General features: G+C 48.6%; 3 protein-coding genes across 3 annotated transcripts; 1 reads left to right on the plus strand and 2 right to left on the minus strand.

Moving 5' to 3' along the window:
- The first annotated feature begins 558 nt into the window (after nucleotides 1-558).
- On the plus strand, nucleotides 559-2611 carry LOC108028355 (T-box transcription factor TBX3). Its single transcript, XM_017100118.3, has 5 exons — nucleotides 559-745; nucleotides 810-975; nucleotides 1106-1373; nucleotides 1535-1672; nucleotides 1739-2611. Exons 1-5 carry the CDS (start codon nucleotides 655-657, stop codon nucleotides 2348-2350), a joined length of 1275 nt encoding a protein of 424 aa, XP_016955607.1. The 5' UTR covers nucleotides 559-654; the 3' UTR covers nucleotides 2351-2611.
- A 1359-nt stretch (nucleotides 2612-3970) lies between these two features.
- LOC108028302 (uncharacterized) lies at nucleotides 3971-5295 on the minus strand. Its single transcript, XM_044095022.2, has 3 exons — nucleotides 5032-5295; nucleotides 4447-4974; nucleotides 3971-4380 (listed from the first exon to the last, which is right to left on the minus strand). The coding sequence occupies exons 1-3, from the start codon at nucleotides 5212-5214 to the stop codon at nucleotides 4153-4155; spliced, it is 939 nt and encodes a 312-aa protein (XP_043950957.1). The 5' UTR covers nucleotides 5215-5295; the 3' UTR covers nucleotides 3971-4152.
- Nucleotides 5296-8448: 3153 nt separating this feature from the next.
- LOC108031336 (T-box transcription factor TBX6) lies at nucleotides 8449-15586 on the minus strand. The gene is made up of 5 exons (XM_017104601.3): nucleotides 15165-15586; nucleotides 14114-14270; nucleotides 10556-10823; nucleotides 10347-10484; nucleotides 8449-9374 (listed from the first exon to the last, which is right to left on the minus strand). The coding sequence occupies exons 1-5, from the start codon at nucleotides 15253-15255 to the stop codon at nucleotides 8625-8627; spliced, it is 1404 nt and encodes a 467-aa protein (XP_016960090.1). The 5' UTR covers nucleotides 15256-15586; the 3' UTR covers nucleotides 8449-8624.
- Between the last annotated feature and the right edge of the window lie 394 nt (nucleotides 15587-15980).

Raw genomic sequence — 15980 nt, forward strand, 5'->3', positions numbered from 1 at the left:
CAGCTTCCCGTTTTTAGAACGTAATCTCGCCGAGCATTATTGGTTGGCCCATATCCAAAACGTTTTCCAGTGCCATAAATATTACAAGCGATTAGGCGACTTCAAAGAGCGCTTCCCCATTCCTGCCCAGAAACCCCCACTCCAAGTGCCCTTCCCCTTTCCGAATAATAATGCTATCAGCGGCAAGATGGGTGCCGTGCTCCCAGTTTCCGCGGGAGGAGGTCGCCAGAACCCGAGCCCAGAACCCCCTCCAGGGCGTTACGAAAATGGCGTTCCATCTGGCCGAGCGAGTGAGAGCGGGATGGCACACCACTCGCCGACACGCAGCCAATGGCAGGGAGACATACCCATGGAGCACACCGAGAGGCAGTGGAAGCGAGAGAGCGGGTGAGCAAGCCACTTGAGCATGAGAACAGGTCGGGCGAGTCGACTACCTGAGGATCGGCTCGGAGCGGCGGAGCGGAGAGCGGGGGAGGAACCCAACCGACCGGATTCTGGCAGAATCGAAGTAGTGCCCGCTCCGGGACTCCGAGAGACAGTCTCAATCTGGACAGCAAAGCGATCGGTTCGTGTTCCAGTCGTCGCTTCAATAGATTTCGATATACTGCGGAATAATATCAGCACTAAAAAGAAGATCACATCATTCACCCCACCATGTTGACCTTGCCCAACATCGCCGATCTGCGCCTGCAGCAGCAGATCGCCCAGGAGATATACCGCCAGCAGATTATGCAACGCCTACCCGGTAAGTGGAGCCATCCCCACCTGCCGTTTGCCGTCGGCTAATGGACCGGATTTCTTTTCACCAGATCCCCTCTGTGGGCTACTGCCCAGCTTCGCCGGACACTTTGTGCCCCCGCCGCCACCGCCGCAGCCCACGCTGCCCGGCGATGTGGAGGCCAAGCTGGAGAACAACGAACTGTGGCAGCAGTTCCACAGCATCGGCACCGAGATGATCATCACCAAGTGCGGCAGGTTGGTACCATTTCACTATTTGCTCGCCCCCATCAGCTTATCTTCCGCTGATAAGTCTTCTGTGTACCCTTGGTCTGTTGGTGGAAACGTGTCACTAACATCCATTTACCATGGTCTCTGTCCCCTTTAGACGAATGTTCCCCTCGATGCGGGTCTCGCTCAGCGGCCTGGAGGAGGAGGCCAGCTATTGCGTGCTCCTCGAGATGGTGCCCATCGGCGACTGCCGCTACAAGTTCTCCGGCTCCCAGTGGGTGCCGGCCGGAGGAGCCGAGCCACAGAGCCCCCAGCGGATGTACCTGCATCCGGAGAGTCCTGCCACCGGAAAGCACTGGCAGTCCCAGGCCCTGCTCTTCAGCAAGGTGAAGCTGACCAACAACACCTTGGATAACAATGGACATGTAAGTAGTGGCCTCTCTTTCATGAATATTAATACAGTATATAAGGAACTCTCAAAAGATAATGTTGATATGATAAATTGCAGATTATCACGATATTTGAGTTGACTTCAATTATATTTGCTGACCTTTTTGACTTATTCCATATCCTCCTCCTCTTCCAGATCGTCCTGGCCAGCATGCACAAGTATCAGCCGCGCCTGCACGTCATTCGCACCTCTGATCTCGCCCAGATTCCCTGGGCCCCCCAGCAGGCCTTTGTGTTCCCGGAGACGGAGTTTATAGCCGTAACGGCTTATCAGGTGTGTAGTGCTATATCTCAGTCCAAATAGCAGGTCTGATAACTAACCGCCGTGTTTGGATTGCAGAATGACCGCATCACCAAGCTGAAGATCGACAACAATCCCTTTGCCAAGGGATTCCGTGAGTCGGGTCAGTCGAGATGCAAGCGGAAGATCAATGACTCGCCACCGCCGTCGCAGGCGGCGGAGGTAACCCAGGTGGATGCCGCTCCGATGGCTTCGCCGTTAGCCAAGCGGTTGCGACTGGTGGAGGAAATTCCTCAGCACCATCAGAGGCATCAGATGCCGAGTCCGATGATGCAGCGTCACTATCTGCTGGACACTCTGGAGGCCAATTTCTATTTGCCAGCGCCACCGCCGCCGCCGGCCATCGACTATGCCAGGCACATCGGAGGATATCCAAGTTGGGCCTACACGCCGCCATCGCCGGCCTCCTCCGTCGCCTCCTCGTCGGCGGGCTCCTCCAGCGGCGAGTCCGCTGCCGAGCGAGAGGCCGATGCCGACACCTTTGTGGATGTGGTTGGAACTGCTCCTCCGCCTCCTCCACCTGCTCCTGTTCCAGTACCCGCTCCAGCAGCAGCTCGCGTTCCAGCTACCTCTCCCAGCGATCCAATGCCCAAGCCGAAGCGCAGCAGCTTCAGCATCTCGGACATATTAGGAACCAGCTCGTCCATTTAAACCAGGTCCGGTGGGGTGCGTGTGCTCCCATTTGGGCCTGCAATCGGTGCCTTGTACATTTAATTAGCGTTTAGTTGCCATCGTCTGCGTAGTGTCTAAGCTGAATTGTGATATTTTGCAGTTAATTAGGATTTCCAGGTATTTGCCATCAGTATTTATCGTATTTATTATGCAATTTTAATTGTTCACATGATTTCGTAATGGATTTATTGTCTCTGGCATTTTCAATGCGGCATAAATAAAATATATATCTAAAAATGAGATACATGGAGATATTTCTGGGTTGAGCCATGCGCGGAATGTGGAGCAATTAGAAGAGGACAGATGGGAAGAGGCGCTCCCAAAGCGGGCATCCGAATAAATTCCCCAATAACTTCCCATGACCGCGCTTCGAATCCTGTTCCAGCAATTTGTGTTGCATGCTTCCATTTGCCTGTCGTCGCCGAATACATAATTTGGATTTGGAATTGGCTTTGGCTCGGGTTTCGGTTTCATATCTCTCGCATGCGAGTCATTGAAACCTGTTCCTCCAGACCGCTTCCCATCCCTTCCCACCTTCTCCTCCACCTCCTTGTGAACCTCCCTTCTAAGAGCAGAATAACCCACCGGCAACATCGGCAACCAGCAACATCGGCAGCAGCAACATGGACATGGGCTTATCAGCAGATCAGAGCGAGCCGCATCTTAAACGCTGGCGCCGGCGCCAAGTTAAATGCGCTGATTGAGCGCCACGATCGCCGGCAATCCTGGCGAGCAGTCCGATTCGAATCCCCCAGCATCCACTGTCCAATACCCACTGCCCAGTCTCGTGTAATTGATGTTTTCACATTGTAGTTGTTAGCGAAACTGTGGCCATTTACATGCAATTGTCCGGGCGTCCCATCACACATCTCCATGCTATCGAGCGGAAACGAGGCGGCTCCTTTGATGGGGCCAGTCCACCAGTCGCAAGTGTTGGCCCCAAAGAGAGCCGGCTAGATGATTGGCCAAATGGGCAATCTTCGACGGTGGCATTCGCTTCAGTTCGCGTTAAGAAACAATTGTTAGCAGCCAGGACCCCATGTTCGATACTCCGAGCGATACCCACACACGTAGCTGCAACCTGTTTTCCGGCCCATTCATGTTGCCGCTGGAAGTGTTTATGGGCTCCACATTAGCCACACTGCATATTCATGTTAAACGTCGCCAAAAGACTAACGACAACGTTTGGCCCATTGTGTTGTTGCTGCTGCTGCCGCCGCCGATGCTGCCTCTGCCTTTACCTGAAATTTATTGAATTCTCATTTGGGGGCATCCGCTGGATGGGCCCAGGAGAGAGTCCATGTTTTGGGGCCGGAGCAGAGCAAACGTTCGCATGTCACCGGCAAATGAGCCCCGACCCGGGCTCTCTCGGCGATCGCCAGCCCAGATAAGCCAGCCCCTCCAGCGGGCATGTGTAATTTCCTTGGAAATTAATGTTGCGGCGGCCGAAATCAAAGTCACGGGCAACATTTTTCGCTGGCGACAATTTTATCGGCAGCACAATGAAATCGTTTGGAGCCCGCGACGACGTTCCCATTCAACGCTGGCGATATTATGTCTTTGCCGATGGCTGACAGTCGCATATGTTTGGCGCTCTGATTGCTTTCATAGTTCCCAGTCCTTTATTGCAGCAGGATAACAGCCTAACATAATCAATGTCAAATTGGCCAGCCCTTTTGAGTATCGTAATGAAGTAATAATAGTTGAGTATCAATTATGATGATGAAACAGTAATTGAGTGTTGACCTTGATTATAGAGTAAAATATGGGTAGTAGGTGGTCTAGTAGATGCGATCGCCAGTGCGCATGTTGGGTCGGCGGTGCCAGTGGTTTGGATTCTTGATCTCAGCCAATCGGGTCAAATCAAAGCCAGCAGGCACTGTAATGGGTTCCTTGGCCCCCTTTAACAGGGGCGATACCTTCGGAGCAGGATGCACAGACACACTAGGGAAGGGAGACACATACTCCTCCTCCACGGACTTGACACTCTTCGGAGGAGCCTTAAGGATCTGAAATGTAAAGTGAAGGTTTGTGTTCCTATTTGCATCTTTCAATGCCTCTTTCTTTAAACCTACTTTTGATGGCTCCAAGTCCTTCTGAACGGGCTCCGAATTAAAGCCACTCTTTTTGGAAGAATCCTTGTCAAAATAGGCCTCCAGGGCCCTGGAAAACTCCCGCAGGCGAGTGCTCTTAGGCTGGCTGGGTTTCTGCTGCGAACCCACCCAAATCTCGGTGAAGGCGTACTTCTGCAAGGCCTCCGTTTGGCGGTTGGTGGTCAGGTGCTCCTTCAGCACCGATGCCGGTTGGTCCAGGCTGAAGAGTTCCTTGCTGGGCACCTGCTTCGACATCAGTGGTGGCACCTGCCTGGGGCAGCAGAATACGGGGGCCGGCTTCTGCTGGCTTATGGGCGAGATGTTGAACTTTTTGGGCATCTTGAAGCGACCCGTCACCTGGGTGGCCTTGCCGGTGGAGATGCCATCGCAGGCGGAGGAGTCGCTGGAGTGGATCTCGAAGTCGGGCGACTTTGGCTTCAGAATGACCCCAGAAAAGGTGGGCTTAGGAGACTGCCCAGTGGCCAGAGCCAATTGCTCTGGCTGCTCGACCTGTGGAGGAGGGATGTCTTATCAATATGTGCTATGTGGAAACCATAAACCACTTGCCGTAGTCTCCGCATTCTCCATCGAAGTCTCATGCTCCGATCCCGACTCAAAGTCCGCGGCGCTGTCGCATTCGCTCTCCGAAAGAGAGAGGCTCAGATCCTCCCAGGATGCGCTTTCGTTGAAGGAATGGAAGGAGTCATTGTCCTCCGTGTCCGAGTCACTATTATTCACTAGGAAGCTCATTTCGCTTGGTTTTTCTCGTCGCTTGCGTAGATTCTAATTTGGTTTTTATCCGAATGGCGCAATAGTCAAAATGACAACTACCAGGGCTGCCAAACTTTTCACTTGACATTCAGATTAGGGCCTGTCTACACGACCTATTCCCTACTAAACTTTCACTTCATTTTATTATTTTTATTAATTATAACTTAAAAAATATATAAAAAATTTTAAAAAAATGTGTAGAGGTGTTAAAAACAAAAGACAGAATTCACAAGAGATTGTGAGAACACAGCATAGATAACTCTTTCCTCTTCTGATGAAAAAGGGTTAACAAAAGCCTTCTCCGCGAGCCTTGGCAACTCTGCCCGCGCTTCACTTTCAATGGCGCGAAGTAATTTGAATTTGATTTTGTGGTTTGTCTTCGAGGACAACGCAAGTATGCAAATATATGGCCTGGCACAATGCTGCTGCATTTTGCACTCAATAGAGTTATAAACAAAGCGAAGACAATGTTAAGGATACCTCCCTAAGGGCCAAGCCTACTTGACGACGGCCATTGTGCTCCGGTTTTGATTGTTCCACTGCGAGTATTTTCGAACTGATCCCCCAGATTTGCCTATATGATCAATGATCACATATGCACCAACCCATCCGGCGAGCACTGTAGTGGACCTGCTTATGTGGGTGATTTTCATTATCCTCTAATTGTTTGTGCCATTGTTCACACGATAGGTTTGAGAAATTACACGCTTTGTTAATTGTGCCAGCCCAAAAGGGTCGCCTCCTGCGTGGGTTCCTCATACGGAGTATGCATTTTCCAGCCCACATGTGAGCCCATTTGCATAAACTGCTTTTAGGGTCTTTGTTGTCCGATGGCCAGTCTTCCTGCTCCTGAGCCTCATCCCGCCGGTGGTGGGTTTGTTCTGCTCTAGTTTAAAACCCCGGCTTAGTAGGGATGGTGCATGGCGTACAGGTCGATTTCGGAACACCGACAACCTGGGTCGGTGGTGCATCCGTCTTTCAGTTTTATGGCTTGGCTCCGGCGACACGGAAACCTTTCTTTGCCACGCTTTGTTGCATTCTCCTCGCGACCAATATATTTGCATTGGCCAACAATAAAAACTCAAGTACCACCTCATTGTTGCCATCTTGTTTGGCTAACGCCGGGCGCAGACGGAACTGAGGTTCAGAGATGGGCTCAGACGGAGGCTCTCCGGGATTTGGGATCTACTCCGGTTTCCGAAGTGCCTTAGATTAATCTGAATAGGAAAAATAATAAAGACCTTTTGTAGGTCTTCCCTAATACATTGAGTAGAAGGGTTGGAATAAGCAAGAAATCCAATACATTAATAATATAATTTTTAACGTTATATATTTTTTAAATCTTCAAAATTTGTCTTTTTGCTTACCAGTTGTATTGTATGCACCTGAATACCATCCCCAGAGTCCACATCCCTGCCAGAACCAAGTCTCAACTCGAAGTGGCAGCCACGCGTGCGCTGTGTAAAATGCTTTTCCAACTCATTAGCACCGCCAGTGCCAGTTCCCCCTAATAACTAATTAACTTTCGTTTAGGAAACAATTTTCCCCCTTTTTTGTTTCGAGTTCCCCAAATTCGTGTTTACACAACAAAAATGCTGCTCGACAAAGTGTATCTAATTTCATAGCCTAACAGAAAGAGGCAACTTGCAGCGGCGGGGCAACAAATGTGGCAGCGTAAAAAGCAACAGCCATAGTGCATTAATTATCCGGGGGACCTGCGACATCTGCCTGGATGGATGGGGTTTTGGTTTTCGGCTCTGTCCCCGGCTCTGGTGGTGGGGCAAGGGAAGTACAGCCTTTTAATGAGGCATTCATTGCACTCACAACCTTGCGCTGTCAACACACGCACTCGCACACACGGCCGACATCTGTCACCCGTTCTGGCCAGAGATCCCCTATAAAACCGCAGGCCAATAGATCCGAACCGATCCCCAGAGGCTCCGAGCGACAGCCAGGCGAACAGCAACAATTTCAAATCGATTGGGTGCACTGAAAGAAAAGCATTATCGATGTTAGATCTATGAATTTGACATATCTAAACATTGATGATGTCTGGAGTTTCGCAGTTCTTCTTTAATTTTTAGAAATATTTTAATAAAAATGATTCATGGGAAATTTGATTCCTTGTTAAGTAACTTACAATCATGAAACCACAGAAAAATGTTGGGTAAGAGTACGTGTATTGTATAGAACCCTTCTTGAAAAATAATATTTTCTCCAAGGATCCTATGACCTAATTAAAATTGTCTCTGTAAATAAGTTTTTTATAAATATCCTGTCAAAAAAGGCTTAGATGTTTTGTTTTATAGTCATATAATATTTATTTCCATTTCGTTTTGGCTTAAATACTAAAACGCTCACATGATTTTTTATTTTAAACCTAGTTTAAGTTCCCCAAGCCAATGGAGAATATTCTATTTTAATGGGCATTTTTCCCAGTGTGCTAAATTGATTCGACCGTGTTTGTTTTTCCGATGGCTGGGCGGGCAGCGGTGTCTGCACCGCCCCTTCGGCCCTCGAGTGCTGACGAGACGTGGGTGGTGACGCATGTCATCGTAAACTTCATCATTGGCTCCGGCTCCGGCTGCGTTCAGCCCCTGGCCAAGATCCTCCGCTTCCCCGGTTGCTCGGAAACTTACATAACGAATTGTCTATTTTCTTTGGCTTCGTCTCAGTCTCTGCCCATTTCATAAATAAGTAGCATCGCTCTCGAGAGGCCGGTCTCTGGGGTAGCATCCGAGGGCTGCAACCGAATTTCATGCCTTGTCGAGCTATTTAATTGCAAACAAATTATGTTCTAGCCAGTCGCATCTCTGTGTGGCTAATGGATGCTGCGGCGGTGGTTGAGGCTGATGATGTTGTCGAAACCCGAACGTTTATCTTGTAAATTGGTTGGGATTAATGTCTGGCGGAAGTTGTGATTTCCAGCCCCAGATCGGCCAATGATAGAGGGCCAACTGGCGGTAGTTTTTCCTTTTCCTACTTTTCCGATATATTCATTTACCTACAGCGAAGCGTTGGGCGTTCTGGCTTTGAAGGCTCAGCCCAGCAGGAACATATACAATAATCGACAGATAAATGAAACAAATTGATTATCTTATCCCTTACAGTAACTTTAATTGTTTATTTCAGCTTACTAACTAATCAGGCTAGTATCTGTATAATATCAAAATGAGTACAATACGTAGGATTACAGCTCTTCTAAAATCAAGCTTAAAGATTTGTATATATTTGTTTATTAATTCATTTGTACAGTTTACTTAAGTTTATTAAGATTGCAGATATTTACATATACAAATTAAATGAAAAAGAAGTTAATATTCCAAAGAAACAATTTTAGCTGAATAAAATATGATCTTGGCACCCTTTTATTTAAAACTAAGTTAACTCTAACTTCCTCCCCCCAATATGGCCGATATGCTGAAGCCCTTGCTCCGCGTAGAGGGTTGTTCCGGTGCTTGATCCTGCGAGGACTGCTCCACTGCGGTGGTTTCACTGCCCACATCCAGTTCGAGCTCTTCCGCCCCCGACTCATCGGAAATGAGATCCGCACCGGAAACGCCAGGGGGCAGGGTCAGGCCGGGATGTGGGATGGCTGCTGGGGTATAGAGAGGAGAGGGCTGGACCCCTCCCCCATACTCGTGGGGTCTCCCGAAGTACGTGCAGGCCAGGTCCACAAGAGAGGGCCGCAGCAGACTCTGCATATTCTGCTGGAAGTGCTGCATGAAAACGCTGGAGGCACTCCTCGCCTGGAGGGCATGGGGATGCGCATGTGGATGGGGCGGTGGGGAGCCCAGAGCCAGGGAGCTGGCGCCAGGCGCCGACGGATCGTCCAGCGATGACGATAAGGAGCAGGCGGAGCCATTTGATCTCAGGCGCTTAATTTGCGGGCCATCCGAATCGCCGATGGTTGAGGCTCCTCCTCCTCCTCCAGCTGTCTCACCACCCTTCGCCGGCGACATGTCAGACTCGGATTGGGATTGGGAAAGGGATAGTGACTGCGACTGGGACTGCGATTGATCTTGATCCTCGCCCGTTGGCGATGAAGACATCTTCCTCTTGCAGCGCGATTGACCCGTTTCGCGGAAGCCCTTGGCAAACGGATTGTTGTCGATCTTCAGCTTGGTGATGCGATCGTTCTGCGGAAGAGAAGACGAGCGTGAAATATGACGATGGCCAGCATAATCTTGGGCAACGTGGAGACAGGACCAGGACCCATCACAAAAGTCACTGGCGTCCAGTAGCTGGCGTTAAGTAACATGGCCACTTGACACCAGACCGGGTTTCCAGTTCTGGGCTCTCGGTTGCACTCCAGATGACTTGACAACTTTGTGATCTTTCGGATGCCTCAACTCGAATCTGGGATCTCGGCGATCTTGCTAATTAGAGGCAGACTGGCGTCGGCTGTCAATGGGCCCAGACCTAGACAAAAACACAGCGAGGCGCTCAAATTTACAAGGATGTGGCTATCCAACTTCCTAAAACAACAGTCCGACCCGCTGACTTTCTGCCTGCTGATCTCGGATCTCGCATTTCGGATCTCGCATCTCGCATCTCGGATCTTGCATCTCGGAGGCGTTCCATGCTAATTCGAGACGTTGACCAAGCTACCCACGGCGTGAGCGATCGCCGCTCGTTTGCCTAAAATTAACCAATTAGTGAGATCGTTCCCAGTCTCCGGGCCATCGTGCTCAATGAATTGGCAAAAAGTGGGCACAAGAAAGGTGGGCTAGTGCGAGTCCGAGGACACATGCCTCGAATACTCTTGGCGAAACATTTTCCTAAACACGTATTTGTGCGATTTCAAAGAGCCTTGAATGCGTTTGTTCAGAGGTTATTAATGAAAACACTTGGGATATCATGTTTTTATTTTGATCTTGGCTTTTATGGCTCGGAAGTGTCTTTTGTACCCAATCAACATTTTTACTAAACCATTTGCTAGAGTGATAGATGATCCGTAATCTATGGATCTCTTTAAATTTTGATTTACATTTTTTTGGTATTTGGAAAAATGGTAATCCCCAAAGATAGTAAGACCACAAAGATCCCCCTCTAGGAATCACACCCAGAGTAAGGGTATGGGGAGTGGGTTCGGGGATGGCCTCACTTACCTGGTAGGCTGTCACGGCCACGAACTCGGTCTCGGCGAACACAAAGGCCTGCTGTGGGGCCCAGGGAATCTGCGCCAGATCAGCGGTGCGTATGACGTGCAGACGCGGCTGATACTTGTGCATGCTGGCCAGGACGATCTGCGGATGGGGATTGGGATTGGGTTGGGATCAGTAACCGGAGACGGCTTCAAAGCTCCGTCCGCACTTACATGGCCGCTGTTGTCCAGCGTGTTATTGGTCAGCTTGACCTTGTTGAAGAGTATGGGCTGCGCCTGCCAATGGGCACCAGTGGCCGGGCTGTCCGGATGCAGGTACATCCGCTGCGGACTCTGGGGCTCGGCTCCTCCGGCCGGCACCCACTGGGATCCGGAGAACTTGTAGCGGCAGTCGCCGATGGGCACCATCTCCAGGAGCACGCAGTAGTTGCTCTCGTCCTCCAGACCGGAAACACTCAGTCGCATCGAGGGGAACATCCGTCTGTTGCGGGGGAAATACAAGAGGCGTATCTTTAATCACTATGATGGCTCCATAAGTTTATGATATTGATCATATATTATTATTAAATGTCTGCGGTCTGGTTTACGTATCAATAACAATACACAAGATTATACAATCCATAACACTATACAATATTATAAATTCCAGCCTTACAAAAATTATGTGTGATCGTATCGCCAAATCACATAACCAAATTATAAATTCCATCATTAAAGAAGTTATGTGAGATATCGCCATATCGCCAAAGCTACGAAAAACAGATGCATATCTTTATGACATTATTAAATAGAGACGTTAATACTGTCATCTTTAAAAAGTAATAATAACTTTCTGATTCCCTACTACTATGATATACTGATACGATGTATTCAGTATATCTGCTTAATAAGGAAAATAAAATCATATATACTTTGGTAATTTTTTAAAGAAAGAATAAAGAGTATTTGGTCTAAAACAAATAACGAATTGCTGCGATATTGTTTCTCCAAGGAAGGTTTTGTGTGCCAGATGAGTGGGGGAACTCCAGGAAAACGCCTGGAAAATCGTAGAGCCTTTGTTTACCGAACAAACTCAAATATAGTCATGCTAGATCGACAAAACTAGCCCAGGCCCGAGCCTGCGTGGGCGTTACAAATATTTAATTGTGAGATTTCCCTTCCATGCGCCATGTAATTAGGCCTGCTCAAATAGAGATTGCCTGGGGTAGGCAGTGTGGAGTAGGGTTCTGTGCTAACAAGGATGCGAGGCCTGACCCTCGCCTCCAACTCCGCGCCGTGGCCGCAGGAACAGCAGGTGGCCACGGCTCTTGGCGCCAGCCCGAAAAATGTTTGCCCTTCGCCTCCGAAACGGGAACCCTCCAGCCCGATCGTCCACTCATCCTCATTCTCGAGTGGTTTCTTGTTTTTGGCAATGATTTCGTGTTTCTCCGGACCGATGATTAATTAATTGAACTCCGCTGCGCTTTGGTTTTGCCAGCGTTTAATTTGATTCTGGCTCTGGGACTGCTTTTCAGCTCGGTTGAATTCCATTAGACCACGGAACCGAAATATTTCGACATTTGTGCGGTTTAGAATTTCATTTTCAATTTGGCTCTGCTCACTTTTTGTTGATTGTTTTCTTTATTTCGGTTTTTTGGCAAGAGTCCGCTGTCTGGTTTCGGACAAACGATTTGTTAAGATCGAAATCTTTGGCGCGTCTGCGCATAATTATCGGGAGAATTTTTGGCTGCGAGTGAGGAGCATGCTGACCATTTGACGGCATTCGATTTGGCGCTTGACGCTTGGCAGGTGCAGGGACACTGCCCAGGAATGCGTCCCGGGGTTTGGAACCCGGTCCCTCGAAGGGTACTGTGGAAACATCCACTAATGTTTACCCTACAATTCCACAGAAGTGCCTGCGTGATATTCAGGATATTAGCATATTTGGGAATTTAAAAGTGAGGCTATTTATTAATTGACAGCTATAAAACTAGAAGCAGCAATATAAATTCTAACTCTTTAAGTTTTTTGTGGGGCTTGCACACTAACTAAAGTGGTTAAAGGGTCAAATTTTAACTATTTAAATTTTTTAACAATATTTATATATTTTATAATTTATTGTATAAAAAGGTCTATTGAATAGTCCTTCTTATAACTAACAAATTCTGTACTAGCAATATCTAAAATAAAGTTTATGAATCTCGTTCCTTAAGTGTTTGATTTTCAGACCGCTCTCCAAGGGGCAACCCACAATTCCTGGTTATCTTTGCGCTTCCCATGGACGTTACCGCGTCGCTTCTGTTTACCGCCTCTCTTGGCGCTTCTCATTTAGCCCAGCTGGTGAGCCGAGCCCACACACTCTAAAAGCTTCGTGACAAAGTCATTTCATTTGCCGCCATCGGGCATTAAGCGATACGCTTTGTTCTATCTAACTTTAATGGCCGTCTGCGCTTTTACCACCCAAAAAGATGGAACGGTTCAAGTGGCAAACGGAGCCCAGACAAGCAACTAATTAGTTTTTATGAGCGCCACTTGGCATAGGGATAGCTTTTGGGTTTTTAGTTTGGACTTGGGATAGGAACCGAATGGTAAATAAAGCGGGGATCGGGATGCGATTGGGCAGACGGTGGCACTCTGGCGCCTAATCATTAAAAATTCAAATCGATTGCAGTGCGACCTCTCCACCGAGGCCCATAAAACATTTTTGATGAGCATAAAAAGTATTTAATACTCAGACTTTATGAATAATTCATGGCATATATAAAACGAAAGGGTTGTTCGAGACTCGAAGATAGGTTTTGGCTGCATTTCGGAGACCAAAAGTTTATGTTAATGCGTTGGGAACCCTTTCGATGGGATCGAACCAGGCACCAAGTGTGAAATTGCTCGTATCTGTCGACAAGCTGTGGTCACTGACTGTCACTGTCACTGCTAAAAGATACAGAACACAGATATACAGATACGGATAGAATGCAGAACGCGAAAATATTTCGGGGTCTCAGGTTGTTGTCTGCAGACAGGCGCCACAATAAAAACGCTAAGAGCTACAAAGATGACGACAAAGTATCCTTGACGCGAAGATTTATGCCATCGGAGGTATAAAGGAGCGCCGACTTCGGCCGACAGGACGTCCCACTGAGCTCGGCGTTCGGCCGGCCTACAATAAATTACGATGACGCCACTTTACGCACATTCGAACAAGTGCCGGACACTTTTAGGTAGTCGTAATCGTAGCCTCCTGGGCCGCGCTGGAAGTCGTGCATCTGATAGATACACGATAAACTAGCCCCGGGCGATCGCGCTAGCCTTTGATTCGAATATCTTCGATCTGGGCACGCAAAGTGCCGGCGAACTTGTCCGCTTTACGCCTCGCGCGATAGTCCACTATGCATCGGGGCAGGTACGCTTTCCCTGCCTGTCCATTCCCCGTTTTCCATCGCCCATTTTCACATCCTGCCAGTGTATGCCAGTGCATCCTTCCGCCTTGTTTGCCTGTGAAAATTGTTGTCGCGACGCCGCTGCAAACAATTTGCAGGCGCCTGCGCTCTAATGAGCGTTTAACAGCAGCATTTCCTCGATCCAGGACTGGACTGGATCGGAATCGGGATATGGCATTAAGTGCCCGCGCCCGTTGGCTGGTTTATTTTTCTTTGCCCTGCGTCTGGGGTATTAGTTTTCACGTTCGTGCTAATGCATCGCCCGATCTATGTTTGTTCCCGATCTCAGAAGTCTGTATTTCGAGACTCCCCCACTCTTTGGCCATCGAAAGAGCTCTGGACTCTCGGAACCTACCTGCCGCTCTTGGTGATGATCATTTCCGTGCCAATTTGGTGGAACTGCTTCCAGAGGTCGTCGTTTTGGAGGGCCATCTCCACGCCGGGCAGGGTCACTCGGGGTGGCATGATCACGTGCCGAGGCATAGGAATCGGTAGCATCGGCGGAAAAGGATCTGAAATTAGGTTAGACGAGGTTGAAGAAGGGTTCGAAAGATCAGAAAAGCCTGGTCAATCTATCAAGTCTTACAGTCATTTATTAAACTAGGGATATAATCAAAATAATCGAAGAGAATTATCAAATACTTAAGATCGAATAAAAATTAAGGTTATATATTATTACAGGTTATGGTTTTAAGATTAACTAAAAAATATTGTACAACATTTAAGAGATTACATCAGCATTCAAATCGTGATAAATTCATAATTAAATATAAAATGAAAGCGAATTGTTTGATCAAAAGTACTTCCCAGGGAAAAAATAAATGGTTCCATATTTAGAAGAAAGTAATCTTTAAAGCTTAATGGTTTCCATTAGTTTTTAAGCGTGGGTCTGAGTTTAGGGAATACTTAAGAGATCTGAGATATTTCTGGCTTGTCAGCAGACAATGACAAAGATGTGTTCTGTATGGGTGCTCGTTTGGCGAACAAGGAACATTGATGCCCTGCCGATTGCCAAACTTAATGCCCTCCATTAGGGATCCACAAAATATGGTGATTACATACAAAGATATTGTTTTAGCGGTACGCTGATCCTGAGCTCGCTGTTTAACGAGCGTCGGCAACAAGCAAAGTGCATTTGATATCAAGTTTCCCGATCGGCGATCACTTTCCCACATTACTCAGCTTTATGATCGCCCGGCCATAAACACTGGCACTCGCACACACCCCGCTGATCTCAACTCTGGGGCAGGGACAGAAAAAGAAACCGAAATGGTAGGAAAGAGCTCGCCAAAGCTGCGGCCATTAATGCTAATGATGCTTAACAGCTTTGCCGCACACCAAACGGGGCGGATGAGTGATATGGGCCATGTTTCGCAGCTTGTGTCTCCCCAAGCGAAAGAGCTTACCCGGTATGCGCTGCATAATCTGCTGGCGGTAGATCTCGTGCGCTATGTGCTGCTGCATGCGCAGATCCACCAGCTCGTTCATGGTGATCATGGTGCTGGCGATGGGGATCCAAAAATAGTCGAGGCTTTTGTTTGCCGCTTGTCACTTGCACAATTGTTCGGGGAACACACAAAGCACTGTCACATACGGCGGGGTCTGTTTCTTATTTTCGAGTCGGGGCTTAGGCTTTTTGGGCGAGCACGAGACACCGCCGATTAGCGTCAATTATGCAAATCACCGCACAAAAGTCTCTCATGTGCGTGGGTGTTAATTTGATTACGCCGGTGTCGTATGCCGTAAGTGGGTTACAAAGCCGCCATAAGATCTATCGTGTGTATAGAGAGCGAGTGTCTAGCCGACGGTCGTGTCTTGAGCTCGCCAAGTTCGCATTTCGACTGAGCAAGTTCCGTGGCGGCGGAGATCCCTCGATCGAGCTGAGGAAACGAGCTTGGCCCGTTTGGGTCTTGAGCCATGGATTGGGATTACCTGCTGCGGCGCAGCGATTGGCCGCGGGTCGCCTGCGAGAGCGACAAGCAGCCGTCCCGCTCTGGTTTGGCACCTCCATTTTGAAAAATCCCTCGATTTTCCAGCTGCCGGGGCTCCGCCCACACAGTGTTTGCCCTCTCTTTCCGGCCAGATAATGCCAGCCCGCTCTAATTGCGTTTAATTCTGAAGTGCGAAGTTGCACAGTCAGCGGAGCGGCAGCAACAGCACAGCGGCAACAGCAACGGCAACGGCAACGGCACAGCAGCAACATGTTGCTGCGGGGAATATTC

Source organism: Drosophila biarmipes, chromosome 3L (genome assembly GCF_025231255.1).
Source record: "Drosophila biarmipes strain raj3 chromosome 3L, RU_DBia_V1.1, whole genome shotgun sequence".
NCBI classification, from domain to species: domain Eukaryota; kingdom Metazoa; phylum Arthropoda; class Insecta; order Diptera; family Drosophilidae; genus Drosophila; species Drosophila biarmipes.

Bases quoted from the DNA above. Each gene is read 5' to 3' on its own strand.
- LOC108028355 (XM_017100118.3), top strand. From the start codon at position 655: ATGTTGACCTTGCCCAACATCGCCGATCTGCGCCTGCAGCAGCAGATC. The intron at 746-809 runs GTAAGTGGAGCC...TCTTTTCACCAG, and splicing joins GATTATGCAACGCCTACCCG to ATCCCCTCTGTGGGCTACTG. The intron at 1,673-1,738 runs GTGTGTAGTGCT...TTTGGATTGCAG, and splicing joins TAGCCGTAACGGCTTATCAG to AATGACCGCATCACCAAGCT.
- LOC108028302 (XM_044095022.2), bottom strand. From the start codon at position 5,214: ATGAGCTTCCTAGTGAATAATAGTGACTCGGACACGGAGGACAATGAC. The intron at 4,975-5,031 runs GCAAGTGGTTTA...CCTCCTCCACAG, and splicing joins TGGAGAATGCGGAGACTACG to GTCGAGCAGCCAGAGCAATT. The intron at 4,381-4,446 runs GTAGGTTTAAAG...TTTACATTTCAG, and splicing joins AGGACTTGGAGCCATCAAAA to ATCCTTAAGGCTCCTCCGAA.
- LOC108031336 (XM_017104601.3), bottom strand. From the start codon at position 15,255: ATGATCACCATGAACGAGCTGGTGGATCTGCGCATGCAGCAGCACATA. The intron at 10,485-10,555 runs GTAAGTGCGGAC...CCCCATCCGCAG, and splicing joins CGCTGGACAACAGCGGCCAT to ATCGTCCTGGCCAGCATGCA. The intron at 9,375-10,346 runs GTAAGTGAGGCC...TCTCTTCCGCAG, and splicing joins TGGCCGTGACAGCCTACCAG to AACGATCGCATCACCAAGCT.